This window comes from Mastigoproctus giganteus, chromosome 10 (assembly GCF_048544385.1).
Source record: "Mastigoproctus giganteus isolate SK-2022 chromosome 10, ASM4854438v1, whole genome shotgun sequence".
NCBI classification, from domain to species: Eukaryota; Metazoa; Arthropoda; class Arachnida; order Uropygi; family Thelyphonidae; genus Mastigoproctus; species Mastigoproctus giganteus.
In genome coordinates, this window is record NC_143584.1 from 145,124,585 (window position 1) to 145,143,525 (window position 18,941).

The following is an 18,941-nucleotide window of genomic DNA, read 5'->3' on the forward strand; positions in this document are numbered from 1 at the left end:
ACATGCAACTTGCTCACTATGCCATACTATTCCAATTTGAATAGCAGTCTTCCATGTGCAATAGTATCAAAAGCTTTCCTGAAATCCAAGGATATTATATAAAAATAATTTTTTGTATCCACCTCCTTTGTTATCATGTTGTAGTATCCAATCAAATTGGTCCAACAAGACTTTCCCATAACAAACCCATGATGTGTGTGAACTGTAACTGCAGTCTTATCTAGATGATCCTGCAATGCTTTTTTAACCAGTGATTCCATTATTTTCCCCAGAACAGAAGTTAAACTAATAGGTCTGTAATTACTTGTTTCACGATTTGATTCCAATTAGTGAATTGGGGATACATTTTCACATTGCAAGTCCGTAGGGAACTTCCTTGAATACAAAGATGCTCTCATCATTATGGCTAAGGGTTTACTTCCCTTAGCCATAATGACTAAGGGTTTACTTCCTTTGCTGCCTCTTTTAATATAACTGCATTGAATTCATTTACCTCAGTTTCCTTTCTTATGATCAATTTCAACAATGTCTACTACAATTTGCTCTCAGTTATTACAAAATCATTAGCATTAGCTTTAACATTTGCATAGGCATATGATGCAAGAAAGCAAGCTTATACAGAATCAGCCAAAAAAAAAATCTTTTCATTTCATCCATCCACTTGCACCAAATGTTTGTCTAGTTCTGCCTTGAATCTATGAAAGCTATCAACTTCTACACTGACAGATGGAAGTTATTTCTAGCAATCAACCACCCGCTAGCTAAAGGCAAACTTCTGCACATCTATCCTGCAACTGTCTTTCCTCAGTTTGAATTTATACCCTCTCAGGCACTTATTCTGAGCATTGAGCATGTCCAAACCATTCAAGACCTTATACACCTTGATTAGAACACCTAGCAGGTGCCTAGTCTCCAGAAACTGTAATTTGTAAAACTTAAGCCTTTCTTCATAAGAGCATCCCTTTGTTCCATTTACTAACCTTGTTGCCCTTCTCTGTACTTGTTCCAGCAGCTCTACATCCTTAAAATGAGGCCTCCAGACCTGTATACAGTACTCAAGGTGTGGCCTGACCATTGCTTTATATAAGGGAATAATCCCATCCTTATCCCTGCTAGAAAAATTCCTGTATATCAATGACAAGATACCATGAGCTACTCTTGAAGACTGTCTGCACTGCTCAGAAAACTTCATATCTGACTGCACAATTACCCCAGGTCCTTTTCATTCTCTACCACCGACAGTGTAGTACCACAAGTTCAGTTGATACATTATTCTGGTGATTAGACCAGGGTTCGAGCCTGTACCCACCAAATACGAAGGATGCGGAAAGGTCAGGGAAGGACCACCGCATATCCCCGGAGCAATATGGCCTTAGTTGCTAATGCGCCTAAAAACCAAAACAATAACAATAACATTACTCTGGAATTACTGCTTCCCATATACAGTACTTTACTTAATCTTCAGTTGCCACCTTTCAGCCCATCTGCTCAATTTTTTCTAGATTCTCTTGCAGTAGCGTACTGTCATTAGTGTCATTAACAACCCTGGTAAACCAAAGCTTCGTATCATTGCAAACTTTGACATTAAGCCTGATATCAGTATCATTAATAAATGCAGAAAACAACAATGAACCGAACACTGAACCCTGCGGGACTCCATTGTGGGAATAACATTAGTCCACAAAGAGCAGTGTCCGTTGATTACCACTCTCTGTGTTCTCCCACTTAACCATCCCTTTATCCCTAGCAGAAATTTGCCTACAATGCCACACTGCTCCAATTTGTGCATCAGTCTTCCATGTGCAACAGTATCAGTAGCCTTTCTAAGATACAAATATATGATATCAAAATTATTTTTTGCATCCAGTTCCTTTGTGACCACATCATAGTATCCACTCGAATTGGTCAGACAAGACTTCCCCTTAACAAACCCATGCTGTGTCCAAGCTATAACTGTCTAGATGATCCTGCAATGCTTCTTTAACCAGTGCCTCCATTAATTTCCTTGTAACAGAAGTTAAACTATCATATCTCACCCTTTGATCTTCATTTGTGAACTGGGGGTCACATTTGCACATCTCCAGTCCATGGGCACCTCTCCTGAGTCCAAGGAAGCTCTGATAATTATGGCTAAGGGTTTGCTTACTTCCTTTGCTGCCTCCTTTAATATAACTGGATAGATCCCATCTACCCCAGTTGGTTTTCATATGTTTTATCTTCAACAATTTCTCCTCCACGTTGCCCTCAGTTATTACAGACTCATCTAGCTTCCTTTATTTCGCTATTTACTTTATTTAACTTTCATAATTTGGCTTCCTGCCAGAGTTTGATAAATTTCTGGCCTCCACTTCCCTATGAGATCTCCTCATGTGTGAATGTAGATGCAAAATACTCATTCAGTTTGTCAGCTGCCTGAGCAGATTCATCAATATTCAAACCGTCGATGTGAAATTAACCAATTTGATTCATCCCCTTCCTTCTAGGGTTTACATAAGTAATGAAATCTTTATTGTTTTTCTTTGCATTGCTTGCCAAAGATTTCTTGTACTCTGCCTCTGCTTGCCTAATGTGCTTTGTGATTTGATTACATACTATCTTATATCTACCATAGGCTTCTGTGTCTCCTGATAATTTATATGTGTCCCATGCATTTTTCTTCCTTTCCACAAGTCTCATTAGGTTATTTGACATCAATTTAGGCCTAATCCTTGAACAGTATTTTTCAGTTGTATGCAAAGCCTAGTAGCTTCCAAGATTAATTCCTTGAATGCTTCCCATTTAAATTTGCTGTTCATAATGTCATCAGTTGGTCTCACTGTATAGAATTTAAAAACTCCCTGAGACCACTGTAGTCACCTTTACGAAAGCAAAAAACCCTTCCCCTTACCACTGATGGTAGTTTTATCTTTAAGCAAATCCCACATCAGTACATAGTGATCACTGCTGATAATCAGATCAAGAGTCAGATTGGTTGCCACTTGAACCTGTTGCTGTAGAAAACAGTCATTCAATAAATCCCCAAAGTCTTTCTACCCAAAGCTTTCCAGTCAATATCTGAAAAGTTAAAATCGCTGAGTATAAGACATTCTTATAATGGGGGGTTTACTGGCCCACTCTATTAGCATTAGCATTAGCATTAGTAGAGGCATTTGATGCAAGAAAGTAAGCTTATGCAGCATCAGCCAAAAAATAAATAAAAAATAAATAATAAATAAATAAATAAAAAATAACCACTTCCACTTCACCCCTCTGTTCGTTCGAAATACCTGTCCAGCTGAGCCTTAAACTTATTTAGGCTATCAACTTCCACGACAAGGGATGGAAGTCTATTCCACCAACCAACCACCCACTGGCTAAAGGCAAATTTCCTCCCGTCTATCCTACATCTGTCTTTTCTCAATTTGAATTTATGCCCTCTCAGGTGATTATTCTGAGTGAGAGGAAGAATCCCATCAGCATTGAGCATGCTCAAACCATTCAAGGCTTTATACACCTCTATCAGATCACCTCGCTGGTGCCTAGTCCCCAGACACTGTAATTTGAAAAACTTAAGCCTTTCTTCGTAAGAGCACCCCTTAGTTCCATTCACTAATCTTGTTGCCCTTCTCTGTACTCGTTCCAGCATCTCTACATCTTTCTTGAAATGAGGCCTCCAGACCTGTATACAGTACTCTAGGTGTGGCCTGACCATTGCCTTATACAAGGGAATAATCACCTCCTTATCCCTGCTAGAAAAATTCCTATATATCATCGACAATACACCATGAGCTACTCTTGCAGCCCGTCTGCACTGCTCAGAAAACTTCATATCTGCCTGCACAGCCACCCCCAGGTCCCTTTCATTCTCTACCACTGTCAGTGTAGTACCACAGAGTTGATACGTTGCTCTGGGGTTGCTGTTTCCCATATGTAGTACTTTACATTTGTCAATGTTAAATTTCATTTGCCACCTCTCAGCCCATCTGCTCAACCTTTCCAGATCCTGTTGCAGTAGCATAGTGTCAGTAGTGTCCTTGACAACCCTGCCAACCTTCGTATCGTCTGAAAACTTGGACATTAAGCTTGATATACCATCATCAATATCATTGATAAATACAGAAAACAATAATGGACCCAATACTGAACCCTGAGGAACTCCACTAATAACATTAGTCCATGAGGAGCAGTGTCCATTGATTACCACTCTCTGTCTCCTCCCCCTCAACCACCCCTTTATCCATGTAAAATTGCTCATTATATTCATCAGATTCATTGGTCCTATAACACACACCTACTTTCATTTTCCCTTTCCCAGTGCTTATGCACGCCACATTGATTCAACATTGCATTGTCCACCAATGTCAATTGGATGCACTTCCTTAGATTTTATGTGTTTCTTAACTAACAGCATAACTCCTCCTCCCTTCCTGTCCTGTCTATCCTTTCTGTACACATTGTACTCCCCAAATTCCAATTCTGCACTGCTTATATCCGTGTGGCACCATGTCTCTGATATCCCAACAATATCCGCTTTTGATGTGCTGACCAGCACTTCAAATTCATCAAATTTATTTACTGTACTCCTAGCATTGGTGTACATGCAAGTGTACATACACCTATTTTTACTCATAGTTATGCTAACACAACCCATGTATTTACTTCTTCCATGATGATTCCTAGCAGCCCTTGAAATCCCCAGTACCTCACTTTGCAGGCTGCTGCTCATTCCAGTGGAAGCAGTACAAGAATCACTTTCACCTCTGTCTGTTGCTACCCTTAATCTGTTATTCTGTGAATCCCCTCTAGCGAGAAGTGTTCAGTCCCACCTAATACCGCCTCAATAGCATCAGCAAATATTCTTGCACCCTTTCTATTTAAATGTATCCCATCCCTGTAGAAACAATCTCTCCTGTTAATAAGCACAGACCACACTGAGAAAAATTCTACTCCATGAGCCTTGCACAATCTCTCCAGTGATGAATTGATTGACAAGGTTCTCATCATATACTCCCTCCTGTCATGTCTGGACAGAATTGCAGACACTTCCAAATTTAACCCTGACTCTCAACTCTTTTTGCAACATTGATCTGTACTTTGTAAGTAAGTCTGCAGATCTCCTACTCTTAATGTCATTAGTGCCGACGTGTAAAATAATATCAACCTTTGTGCCCCTAAAAGATAATATCTGTTCTACAATGTCAACTTTTGCCACGGGAAGATATACCTTGGTCCTATTCCTCCTATCCTTTTTGCACAATATATTTCCCTTCTCCCCCTGAGAATATTGTCACCGACAATAACTAACTCCTGTGGGACCAGCACATTCTACCCTGAAGGTAGCTGCTGTGTTGCCCGATGATCAAGTGCAAGCTCTGACATTGATGTATGCAGCTGAGAGCTAGATAGGTCTCCAATTTAAGTTCTTTGAGGGCATCTACCCTGATCTTCAAGTGCTCCTAAAGGTCCATAACAATGCTGAAATGGCATCTAACTTCTTTACACTGCTTACATCATTGTTCATGATGTACAACAGCTATCATCTTTCAAGGGCTCAAAAGGAGACATTATTGTATACATTGGTACTAATGATATTTGCATTAGGAAATTTTAGGTCTTACTTAACAAGTACCTGGCAGAGTTGAGAAAAAGTCACAAATTCGGATTAAAATTGAGTGTCTGAATTGAAATTGAAAATTCTGCCTGTTTGTGATAGGAGAGGGTATGTGATAAGAGCTTTGTCAATCAGTTTATCCCTGGAGAGATTGTGTAAGGTTCATGTGATAGAATTTTTCTCAACATGTCCTATGCTTGTTAACAGAAGAGACTGTTTTTACAGGGATAGGATACACTTAAATAGAAGGTGTGCAAGAATATTTGCAGATGCTAAAGTATTCATTGAATCAGAAAATTGCTAGGTTGAGGGGGTGATACACAGATTAATGGATTAATAGCAGCTGCAGCCAGAGGTGTAAGTGATTCTTGCATTGCTTTTATTCAGACATGCAGCACCCTGGAAAGCAAGGCATTGGAGATTACAAGATATGCTCGGGATCTCATGCAACAAGGTAATACATGGGCTATGCCATTATTACTAAGATTAAACACAGATGCATATATGCTGATGCTATCGAGGCAGTGTTAGGTGGGCCGGAAAACTGCTAGCTTGGCAGGATACACAAGCTAAAAGGTTAACAGTGGCCACAGGCCAAGGCAAAAGTGATTGATTCTTGCACTGCTTCTATTAGAATGAGGAGCAGCCTGGAAAGCAAGGTAATGGAGATTTCCAGAACTGCTGGGATTCACAGTGGAACAAGTAAATACATGAGCTGTGTTAGGGTAACTAAGAGTAGGAACACGTGCATGTATACTTGCATGTACACCAGTGCTAGGAGTATAGTGAATAAATTTGATGAGCTTGAAGTGCTAGTCAAGGCATCAAAGGCAGATATTGTTGGGATATCAGAGACGTGGTGTCACACAGACATAAGCACTTTTGTGCTTATGTCTGTGTGACATAAGCATATAAGCACTAGCAAGACTTTTGTGGGAAATGCATGGGATACATGCATGGGATTTATTGGATGACTGTTTTCTACAGCAACATGTTCGAAGGCAACCAGAGGGAGTAATACTCTTGATCTGATTATCAGCAGTGATTATTCATGCATTAAGAATTTGCAGATAAAGGAACTTCTGGGTGACAGTGATCACAATGTATATTAATGTGGGAATTACTTAAAGATGTAACTACCATCAAGACTAAAGCGAAGGGCTTTTGCTTTCATAAAGGTGACTACAGAGGTCTCAGACAGTTTTTAAATTCTGTACAGTGGGATTAACTGATGATGTTACTAACGTTGAGTTCTAAATAGGAAGCCTTCAGGGACTTAATTTCGGAGGCTACTAGGCTTTTCATTCCAACTAAGAAATACTGTTCAAGGTTTAGGCCTAAACGGATGTCAGATGAATAAATGAGGCTCATGGCAGAGAAGAAGAATGTATATTGAACAATTAGACTTTACACCAGCCGGTATTCAAATAAACAAATTCCAATCCTGCAACTAAAACACTTTATTTACAATAAAATAAAATAAAATAAAATAAAATACGAGCATATGAAATGAAATGAAATGAAATGAAATAAAATATATAGTATTCTAAAACTGATGTGATTTAATTTACAATAAAATACAAAAATATAAAATATATAAAATATGATGATAAAAACAATTAATAAAATACCGTAACAACTGTAGCTTTCAGAGATAGCGATTCCCTTTCTCAACACATATTTCGGCTGTGTGGCACATCCTTAAATAGCAGATCCACGGCACTCGTCACATGGTTCCATGGGAGTAAGGCCGGAATTTCCCATTTATGCACCGGAACCGGAAATGGCTTGGGAGCGCACTAGCTGAAACCGTTCATCTCGTCCAAGAACCACGGTTTCCAAGAGGGGATGTAAATGTACACCCTTGTCTCTATTAATAGAATTGCTAGCTGCCACAATACGTAAACTCTCAAGCCATTTACGGTCCCAGAACCCCTGGGCATGATCCGTGATGACAGCATCCTCCGGGGAGATTTGATGTTGCTTCTCCCAAAAACGTTCTGGAAATCAAGATGCAGGATATTTCAGAGACTGCTGGGAGTCATTGGGGTACAAGTAAACACATGGATTGTGTTAGGGTAGCTAAGAATAGGAACAGGTGCATGTATACTTGCAAGTACACCAATGCTAGGAGTTTGGTAAATAAATTTGATGAATTTGAGGTATTGCTCAAAACATCAAAGGCAGATATTTTTGGGATATCATAGACGTGGTGTCACACAGATATAAGGAATGCAGAGCTGGAATTTGGGGAGTACAATTTGTACAGAAAGGATAGACAGGATAGGAAGGGAAGAGGGGTTATGCTATTAGTTAAGAAACACATAAAATCCAAGGAAGTGAAGCCAGTTGACATTGCTGGACAGTGCAGTGTCGAGTCAGTTTGGTATGACATAAGCATCGGGAGATCAAAATTGAGAGTAGGAGTGTGCTATAGGCCTAATGACTCTGATGGGTATAATAAGAAACTGTACAGGGAAATAGAGTGGGCCAGTAAATCAGAGAGTCTTATAATGTTGGATTTTAGTTTCCCAGATATTGACTGGAATTTGTGGATTGGTCACTCACACACTAGCAAGGGTTTTGTGGATTTATTGGATGATTGTTTTCTACATCAGCATGTTCGGGAGGCAACTAGAGGGAATAATCCTCTTGATTTGATTATCAGTAGTGATTCTTCATGCATTAAGAATCTGCAGATAAAGGAACCACCACTAGGTGGCAGTGATCACAGTGTGCTGAAGTGGGATTTATTCAAAGAGGTAACTACCATCATGGGTAAAGGGAAGGGTTTTTGCTTTCATAATGGGGACAACGACGGTCTGAGACAGTTTTTAAATTCTATACAGTGGGACCAACTGATTATGTTACCAACAGCAAATTCAAAATGGGAAGCATTCAAAGAACTTATCTTGGAAGCTACTATGCTTTACATACCAACTAAGAAATATTGTTCAGGGTTCTTTACTTATGTAAACTCTAGAATGAAGGTGATGAATGGATGTCAGATGAACTAATAAGACATATGGGAGAAAAGAAAAATGCATGGGATACATGTAAATTAACATGTGACACAGAAGCCTATGATATATATAAGTTGATCTGTAACCGAGTTACAAAGGAGGATACGCAGGCGAAGGCAAATTACGAGAAATCTTTGGCAAAGGATGCAAAGAAAAACAGCAAAGAGTTCTTTACTTATGTAAACTCTACAAGGAAGGGGATGAATCAGATTGGTCCACTTGATATCGATGGTTCAACTGTTGATGATCCTGCTCGGGTAGCTAACAAACTAAATGAATATTTTGCATCGACATTCACACATGACGAGTTATTCAGCGAGGGGAATGCCAGAAGTGGATTCAACTTTGGCAGTAAACTAGATAATCTTATAATAACTAAGAGTAAAGTGGAGGAGAAATTGTTGAAGATAAATACAAGAAAGGCACCTGGGGTGGATGGGATCTATCAAGTTATATTAAAGGAGGCAGCAAAGGAAGTAAGCAAATCCTTAGCCATAATTATGAGAGCTTCTTTGGACTCAGGGGAGGTACCCATAGAATGGAGATATGCAAATGTGACCCCAATTCACAAACGAGGATCAAAGGCTGACACAAGTAATTATAGACCTGGGAGTTTAACTTCTGTTCCAGGAAAATTAATGGAAGCACTGGTTAAAGAAACACTGCAGGATCATCTAGACAAGACTTCAGTTATAGCGTGGACACAGAATGGTTTTGTTAAGGGAAAGTCTTGCCTGACCAATTTGATTGGATGCTATAATGCAGTCACAAAAGAAATGGATGGTAATCAATGGACGCTGCTCATCATGGACTAATGTTATTGGTGGAGTCCCTCAGGGTTCAGTGTTTGGTCCGTTATTGTTTTCTGTATTTATAAATAATATTGATTATGGTATATCAAGCTTAATGTCCAAATTTGCTGATGTTACAAAGGTTGGCAGAGTTGTTTAAGGATCTGGAAAAATCCTTAACAACTACTGATGCTATGCTGCTGCAACAGGATCTGGAAAGGATGAGAAAATGGTCTGAGAGGTGGCAAATGAAGTTTAACCTTGACAAATGTAAAGTACTACATATGGGGAAACAGCAACCCCAGAGCAGCGTATCAACTCTGTGGTACTACACTGACAATGGTAGAGAATGAAAAGGACCTGGGGGTAATCGTGCAGGCAGATATGAAGTTCTCTGAGCAGATATGAAGTTCTCTGCACTGCTGATAGAGGTGTATAAAGCCTTGAATGGTTTGAGCGTGCTCAATGCCGATGGGATTCTTCCTCTTGCTGAGGATAATCACCTGAGAGGGCATAAATTCAGATTGAGGAAAGGCAGATGTAGGAAAAATGTGCTGAAATTTGCCTTTAGTCAGCGGGTAGTTTGTTGGTGGAACAGAATTCCATCCCTTGTTGTGGAAGTTGATAACGTAAATAAATTTAAGGCTCAGCTGGACAGGTATTTTGAAGAAACGGAGAGGTAAAGAGGAAGCGTTTTTTTTTTTTTTTTTTTGGCTGATGCTGCATAAGCTTGCTTTCTTGCATCATATGCTTCTACTAATGCTAATGCTAAGTTCACTCGCATGCTAGCAAGACTTTTGTGGATTTATTGGAGGAGTGTCTTCTACAGCAACATGGTCAAGGAGCAACCAGAGGGAGTAATACTTTTGATCTGATTATCAGCAGTGATTATTCATGCTTTAAGAATTTGTTTGCGAATAAAGGAACCACTAGGTGACGGTGTCACAGTGTACTGATATGGGATTTACTTAAAGATGTAACTACCATCAAGGGTAAAGGGAAGGGTTTTTGCTTTCGTAAAGGTGATTACAGTGGTCTCGGAAAGTTTTTAAATTCTATAAAGTGGGATCAACTGAAACAGTGAATTCTAAATGGGAAGTATTCAAGGAAATAATCTTCGAAGCTACTAAGCTTTTCATACCAACTAAGAAATACTGTTCAAGATTCAGACCTAAATGGATGTCAGATAAACTAATGAGGCTTGTGGCAGAGAATAAAAATGCGAGGGACGCATATAAATTATCAGGCAGTGCAGAAGCCTGTGCAGTGATGATTTGTGAATATTTTAGCAATGGGCTCGCCCTTTTGCCGTGAAACATCCTTTGCAGGAGGGGGGTACCTACAGAGGAAATCTGATTGGTGACGAAAGTGACATTATCCGCGGCATCTGCCAGAGGCACTTCCCACACTCAGACCACTAGTCTGTGTGGAGTACTCACTAGTAGTATGATTAGAGCGCGTGACACATTTTTTGTGACCAGTATCATATCTCGATTTCTGACTTTTTGGAATTTTTGAATATTATGATGTCACAATCATACTTCCTGCAGTTACTACTGTAGTAAGTATGATTGCAAGTATTTGTCATATGACTGCAACAATACAAAGATTTGTCAACAATTTCTTATTTCGTCTCCCATTTTCGCATATGCAGTTGTTCGGGGCACCTGACATTCCATTGTTAGGTGCGCCGAAATTTAGATATGTTGAAATAGCAAGTATACGTCTCTTACTTTAGTTATCATAAATCCGTTGCATATTGTACAGAAATTATGGAAATTTGTGAATGATCAATAAAATATTTACAATACAAAAGCTCTTTTATTTTGTAATAATTATATACAAATCAGAATATCTAAAAGAAACACGAAGGATGTTTAACATAATTCTCAGCAAACGCATGACTTTTTTTACAACTAGGGAAATATAATGGATACATTTTTTTCATGATAATATTTTAATATTGCGAATAAAAAATAACATAAAAATATTTCCCATATTACAAATAACGAATTATCACAAAACATTCTAGAAAATAAAAACATATATTACATAAAAAACAAACTGTTCTAGAAAAGGTACACAAAAGTCACAAGATTACATGAAAAAAATTATTGCAAAATATATTCAAGAAAATTTTATTCTAAAAATTGCCATATGCAATTTACTTCTTTATTAATATTTGTTTTCGATCTTGTTTGCTCAATAGCTGAGCTATTATTACAGAGGAATGATTTGAGATAACGATCCGGATCAAGTTGAAGCAATGGTTTTCCATTTAGATGTATGATCATCATAATCTGCAATGCAGATTATGATGATCATACATCAAAATGTGTTTAATTGTCAACATTATTCATTCATTCACACAATATTATTCATTACGGTGAAAGCTTGCTCAGCTTCAGCACTGCTAATTGCAATGGTTTCAAAGATATTTCTGGCTTTCTTAATTGAAAAGGGAATTTCATTCGATTTTAACCTGCATACCTGTACACATTACTGTGTACAGGTATGCAGACCTCATTTTAGGAAGGATGTAGAATTGTTAGAACGAGTACAGTGAAGGGCAACAAGATTGGTGAGAGGAACAAAGGGGTGCTCTTACTAAGAGAGGCTTAAGTTCTGCAAGTCGCAGCTTCTGGAGACTAGGCATCTTCGAGGTAATCTGATTGTGGTGTATAAGGCCTTGAATGGATTGAGTAGACTCAACGGTGATGGAATTCTTCCTCTTGCTCAGATTAAGAACCTGGGGGGGGGGGGCATAGATTAAAATCGAAGAAAGTCAGTTGCAGAATAGATGTCTGGAAGTTTGCCTTTAGCCAGCGGGTATTTGATTGCTGGAACAAACTTCCCTCCATTGTTGTGGAAGTTGATAGCCTTAAATAAATTTAAGGCTGAACTAGACAAATATTTGGAGTGACCAGATGAGAGAAAAGGGAAATATATATTTTTTTCTTCTTTTTTTTGGCTGATACTCTATAAGCTTGCCTTCTTGCATCATATGCCTCAACTAATGCTAATGCTAAGTTAAAAGTTCTTATCATTTACAAAAATTAATTTAACTTAAGTTTTTATGACTGTTTTTGAGTATAGTTTAATCAATTATCCATCACATTAACTTTCTTATTTTTGAGGTATGTGGTGTATCGAATTCAGATTGGATTGCCAGTACGAATGCAAGGTTTTCCAGCAAAGATCACTTCACTAGTAGGTAGGTTTCTATGATAAACTGAAGTGGGGAATTTTTTCCTTCAACTATTATATATTTAACTGAATTAAAATTTATGCAAATCACACAACAGGAATGAAGCAGATTATGTGAGATAAAATAGTATATGAAAGGATTTATTTATGTAGTGTCCAATGGGAGTTTTTCCCTGCTTGGTAAATACTTGGTAAATACAAGGGTTGGTTTATATGTAATGCCTGTTTGGTGACAAAATTATTTTTTCCAATTGAGTTGGCATCAAGATGCTTTATATATTACTGATGTAGATATTAAGATATAAACATGCTAAAATAAAATTTTCTGTTGGTTACCAATTCAAGGTATGAATAGTTTAACTGATGTCCATGTCCACCAACATCCAGTGTGAGTATTCCTCTTCAAGTTAGAAGAAAACTCAGCCATGAATCTTTGAGAAAACCACAGATTCATGAAAAATTGAAGAAAATATACAAACCCACACACACACTGTTAATGTAAGTAATGTTTGTAAATGGCTTTCGTGTTTTAAAAAAGGAGTCACCGAATTTATGATCAGCCAAGGAGCAGAAGGCCAAAGTTTGTATCAAAAATACAGGATAATAACCACATATGCAATGATACAAGCACTAGGATGTTCAAAGAAAAATCTATTAACCATTCTAGAAATGGTTAATAAATTTTCGTATAATCTAATGGGCTAATAGATTTTAACCCATTAGATTATAGCAAAATATGCTGCAAATGGGTATGCAAGCTGTTAACTAGAGAAAGAAAATTCTTCAGCAGGAGATGTGATGAGACCAGGATCATCCTTTATGACCATTATTCTAAATGCCAGTCTATGGAATGGATATGTCCATCATTTCCAGTGAAGAAGAAAAAAAAAAAAAAAAAAAACCTCCGAATTGCCGGATTATCACAAAAAATGATAGCCACAGCATTTTGAGATATAGAAGGCTCAATTTTGATTTGAGTGTTTAGAGAATAATTTAGACTATAAATAATGAAATATATTACCTAACACTTGATAAGCTATAAAACAAAAAGGATGGCTCTAGCATTACACCAAATCACATTACACTTTGATAACACCAGGTCACATACTGCCCATATGACGCAGATGAAAATTGTAGATGTCAGGTGATGAGCTTTACATCATCCATCGTATAGTCCAGACTTGGCTGTTTCTCTCTCTCTCTTTTTTTTTTTTTTTTTAATTTGAATATTTAACACTTTTTTAATGGTCAAGCACTGAAAAATACACTGACAGGCTGCTTCAAGAGAACAAGCCATCATTTTTTATTGCTAATCAGTGGGGCTATCAGTCAGTGAGATTGCTATATAAAAATCGGCTTGATGTGTAATGATATGCTTGGCAGGCCATAACATTTTGAACAGTAGGCTAGATCTAGCTGAGGCCATAGTAGAACATACTTAGCATTAGCAAAGGCACATGATGCAAGATTTGTTTGTTATTTGGTTTTTAGGAACATTAGCAACTAAGGCCATATTGCTCCGGGATATGCGGTGGTCATTCCCCGACCTTTCCGCATCCTCTGTATTTGGTGGTGAGGGGCTCGAACCCCGGTCTCAAGAAGCGTGTGCTACGCACTGCTGCTCCTTCCCACCTGGCTACGGAGGCGCCTCATGATGCAAGAAAGCAAGCTTATATAGCATCAGCAAAAAAAACAAAAAACTAACTGTATTTCACCCATCCACTCACTCCAAAATATTTGTCAAGTTCTGCCTTGAATCTATGTAAGCTATCAACTTCTACAACGACAGATGGAAGTTTGTTCCACCAATCAACCACCCGCTGGCTAAAGGCAAACTTCCGCACATTTATCCTACAACCGTCTTTCCTCAATTTAAATTTATGCACTCTCAGGCAATTTTTCTGAGCAAGAGGAAGGATCCCATTCGCATTGAGCATGCTCAAACCATTCAAGACCTTATACACCTCAATCAGATCACCTCACAGGTGCCTGGTCTCCAGACACTGTAATTTGCAAAACTTAAGTCTTTCTTCGTAAGAGCAACCCTTTGTTCCATTCACTAATCTTGTTGCCCTTCTCTATACTCGTTCAAACACCCCTACATCCTTCTTAAAATGAGGCCTCCAGATGTGTATACAGTACTCAAGGTGTGGCCTGACCATTGCCTTATACAAGGGGATAATCACCTCCTTATCTCTGCTAGAAAAATTCATGTATATCATTGACAAGACACCATGAGCCACTCTTGCAGGCTGTCTGCACTGCTCAGAAAACTTCATATCTGCCTGCACAATTACCCCCAGGTCCTTTTCATTCTGTACCATTGTCAGTCTGGCACCACAGAGTTGATACATTACTCTGGGGTTATTGCTTCCCATATGTAGTACTTTACATTTGTCAATGTTAAACTTCATTTACCACCTCTCAGCCCATCTGCTCAACTTTTCTAGATCCTGTTGCAGCAGTGTACTGTCATTAGTGTCATTAACAACCCTGCCAACCTTCGTATCATCTGCAAACTTGGACATTAAGCCTGATATACCATCATCAATATCATTTTTAAATACAGAAAATAACAATGGACCCAACAGTGAACCCTGAGGGACTCCACTAATAACATTAGTCCACGAAGAGCAATGTCCATTGATTACCACTCTCTGTCTTCTTGCACTCAATCATCCCTTTATCTATAGCAGCAATTTGCCTCCAATGCCACACTGCTCCAATTTGTGCAGCAGGCTTCCATGTGCAATGGTATCAAAGGCTTTTCTAAGATCCAAATATATGATATCAAAGTTATTCTTTGCATCCAGTTCCTTTGTGACTACATCATAGTATTCAATCAAATTAATCAGACAGGACTTCCCCATAACAAACCCATGCTCTGTCCGAGCTATAACTGAAGTCTTGTCTAGATGATCCTGCAATGCTTCTTTAACCAGTGTCTCCATTAATTTCTCTGGAACAGAAGTTAAACTAACAGGTCTGTAATTACGTGCGTCTCCTTGTGATCCTCCTTTGTGGATTGGGGTCACATTTGCACATTTCCAGTCCATGGGTACCTCCCCTGAGTCTAGGGAAGCTCTCATAATTATGGCTAAGGGCTCTCATAATTATGGCTAAGGGCTTACTTCCTTTGCTGCCTCCTTTAATATAACTCGATAGATCCCATCCACCCCAGGTGCCTTTCTTGTATTTATCTTCAACAATTTCTCCTCCACTTTACTCTCAGTTATTACAAGATTATCGTAGCTTACTGTCAGAGTTGAATACACCTCTGACATTCCCCTCCCTGAATAACTCCTCATGTGTGAATGTTGATGTAAAATATTCATTTAGTTTGTTATTTACCTGAACAGGATCATCAACAGTTGAACCATCGATATCAAGTGAACCAATCTGGTTCATCCCCTTCCTTCTAGAGTTTACATAAGTAAAGAACTCTTTGTTTTTCTTTGCATCCTTTGTCAAAGATTTGTCGTAATGTGGATACTTGAAATTAAGCAGTTTAAAATTTGCTTGAACTTAATGGCAGAATGTGTGGGTGCATTGTCATGTAACAAAAATCAATTTTTGAAATTGATCATTTTGCGTCTCACCCGATGAATTCAATCCCACAACCTCTTCAACATCTTATAGAACTTTTTCATGACTGTTGTCCCTCGAGGCACAAATTCTTAATGGATAATGCCTTTGATATTGAAGAAGATGATGAACTCACAATTTCACTCACAATTTTTCTAACTGCACTTTTTTCTGATGGGGAGAGGATGGCGTACGCCATTCTGAACTCTGACATTTTTTCTTGGGATCATATTGATCCCATAATTGCAATACTATGTCTAAGAAAAAATCACACAAAGAATAATAATAGAAACATTTGCGTTGTTTCAGTCTTTCATTGATGCCCTGTACAATACAGTATTTAAAACTAATATTTATGTTGTTAAATATACATAAACAAGATAAACACATATCTTTTGTCACAAAAACAAATCAGTACTCACAAGAACTGCTTTTCCACATAGTTGTATTGACTGTTATATTTCTGTTTTGAAATTAAACAGTTTTGGGAGAAAAAGGAAAACATAATGCACTCTTGTATTCTTTCAACTACTAAATAGACATTAGCAAACAAACTTTTGTACATTTTAGTCATTACTTTCGAGTCTTTCCTTTTTTTAAAAACACAATAAGGATTGACTGTTTCATTACATGTATTTGTTTCTTTTTAACAATTTCAATAAGGCATTTTAACTGTAAATTTGAAAGGGAATCTACCTTTTCTGTTTCAAGAAATTTAAGTCCAGTTTGCAAACCAGCGAGTGCCCTGCAATCTTTGGTGGTGGTGGCGGCTCTGGCTCCTCGTCTTCATCATTTTGGCGGTTGCATCTGGATCATGATGACTTTCGCCAGTAACATTTTCAATTCTTTCCAAGTCAATCATGTGCTCATATGTAGAACAGTTGTTATCCCCATCTACTCAACATTCTATTGTGGACCCCTCTTTCTCTATCAGCGAACTGTGCCAGTACTCGCTCAGCATTGGCCACATCATCTTCTGCCAGGCTTTCATTAGTGTACCTTTCCAAGACCTGGTCAGTAGCAGCAACATCTTCCTCTATAAAGCCCTCAGGGTCCTTCTCTTCATCACTGTCACTGGCTATTTGGGAATTATCCAGGATCATACTTGCACCCAATATGTTTCTCCAACATTTTGAAATATACCTTTTTGTCACAGTTTCCCACGCTTTGCCACCAATGTAAAAAACTTCCTTAAATTCAGCTTCTTTAAAAATGAGGTAACAGAATCCTCATTAGTGATTATTTGCCGTCAGTCTTGTGGAAGTTCATTTTAAATGTTGATATAATTTCTTGATCCAGAGGCTGTATTTTTTGATGTGATGTCTTTCGGTAAGTAGCTCACTCGAATTTTACCATCTCTGCTTATTAGGTTATCAGGAGGAGGATGGATAAGGCAGTTATCCAGAAGCAAGAAAGCTTTGGTATCCAACCCTTGTTGCCATAAGTGTTTATGTACGTCAGGTACAAATTGTTTATGAAACCAGTTTTCAAAAATACTGGAAGTTATCCATGCATTTTTTTCTAAAGTCACAGGCAAAAGGCATAGAAGCCATGTTCACATTCTGGAAACACCTTGGTGATTTAAACTTTCCTACGCAAAGTGGCTGCAGTTTGAGTTTTACCTGTTTGGTTTACACAGAATGGTCACTCTGTCTTTCATTTGCTTGAAGCCTTGTGTTCTCTGAGCATCGTTCTTACAAGTCAGAGTGGAATTGGGTAACATTTTATAACCAAGTCTGGTCTCATCACAGTTATATACCTGTTCTGTAGTATAACCACCATCTTCAATTATTTTCTGCAGCTGAGCAGGATAAGAGCATGCAGCTTCATGATCAACTGAACATATCTCACCTGATATAGCCATTTTGGTTATTTCATGCTGCTTTTTAAAATATGTTAGCCCTCCATTACTTGCAGTGAATGCTGTGGACTCATTTCCATGAAGATTGTTGTGGAATTTTTTAGCTGGGGTTTGCGGATGGGTTCCAGATAGAGGTGTGCCTTTAGATTGTTCTTGAACAAACCACTGAAATACAGCTTTATCCAATTGTTCATCTTGAGGTTGCTGCATGTGTTTACGTTGCAGTCCATCACTTGTTTCCATAGACTTGGCTGCATCACGAAGTTTCTCCTCTTCTTTCTTGGAGTCAATGAATCCACGCACTGTTGATTCATTCACTCCAAGGTCTCTAGCCACTTGAGTTTGCTGGACTCCAGATTTGATTCTATCACAGACAGCAATTTTTTCTTCTATAGTAAACTTCTTCCGTTTTTTTTTGCAATTTCATACATTTCTTTAAATGTATTTTAAAAATACAACTTACAATTTAAGAAACAAGAAAATATGATAGTTGGTGATGGAACATGTGGGAGGGGTGTTTTTCCACATGAAAATCCTACTTATTTCCCTCTTATCTGCATATCTCCACCTAACTAATTTGTACAGGGCCAGTCACAATGTTATTTCTTAAACTTATTCTTCTCATATGTTACTAACACACAACTTTGTTTTCCCTTAACATGGAACCCTTTCATCTTATACCATTAGATCCCCAACTGATTATACTCCTTTTGAACCAAGCTGAGCCACCTTTCCCAAAAATGACTAAATGCCACATCTCAGGGAGGTAGACAACAATTGATGTTGACTACCTCCCTGAGCACCCTTTAAATCCACAGTCATTCTACTTTATTTTGTCTATTGTTCCGACAGGCCCACTCCCACTAACTGAAATTTTTCTGAAA

The 18,941-nt window shown here is 38.3% G+C and overlaps 1 protein-coding gene across 1 annotated transcript in view; it reads left to right on the forward strand.

Annotated features, from left to right (window-relative positions):
- The window catches only part of LOC150079336 (uncharacterized), a 283,854-nt gene that overhangs the window by 185,187 nt on the left and 79,726 nt on the right, over positions 1 to 18,941 (forward strand). The window contains exon 14 of the mRNA XM_090383035.1: positions 12,542 to 12,618. Coding sequence (XP_090239161.1) covers positions 12,542 to 12,618 — 77 coding nt within the window. The remainder of the gene's footprint in view (positions 1 to 12,541; positions 12,619 to 18,941) is intronic.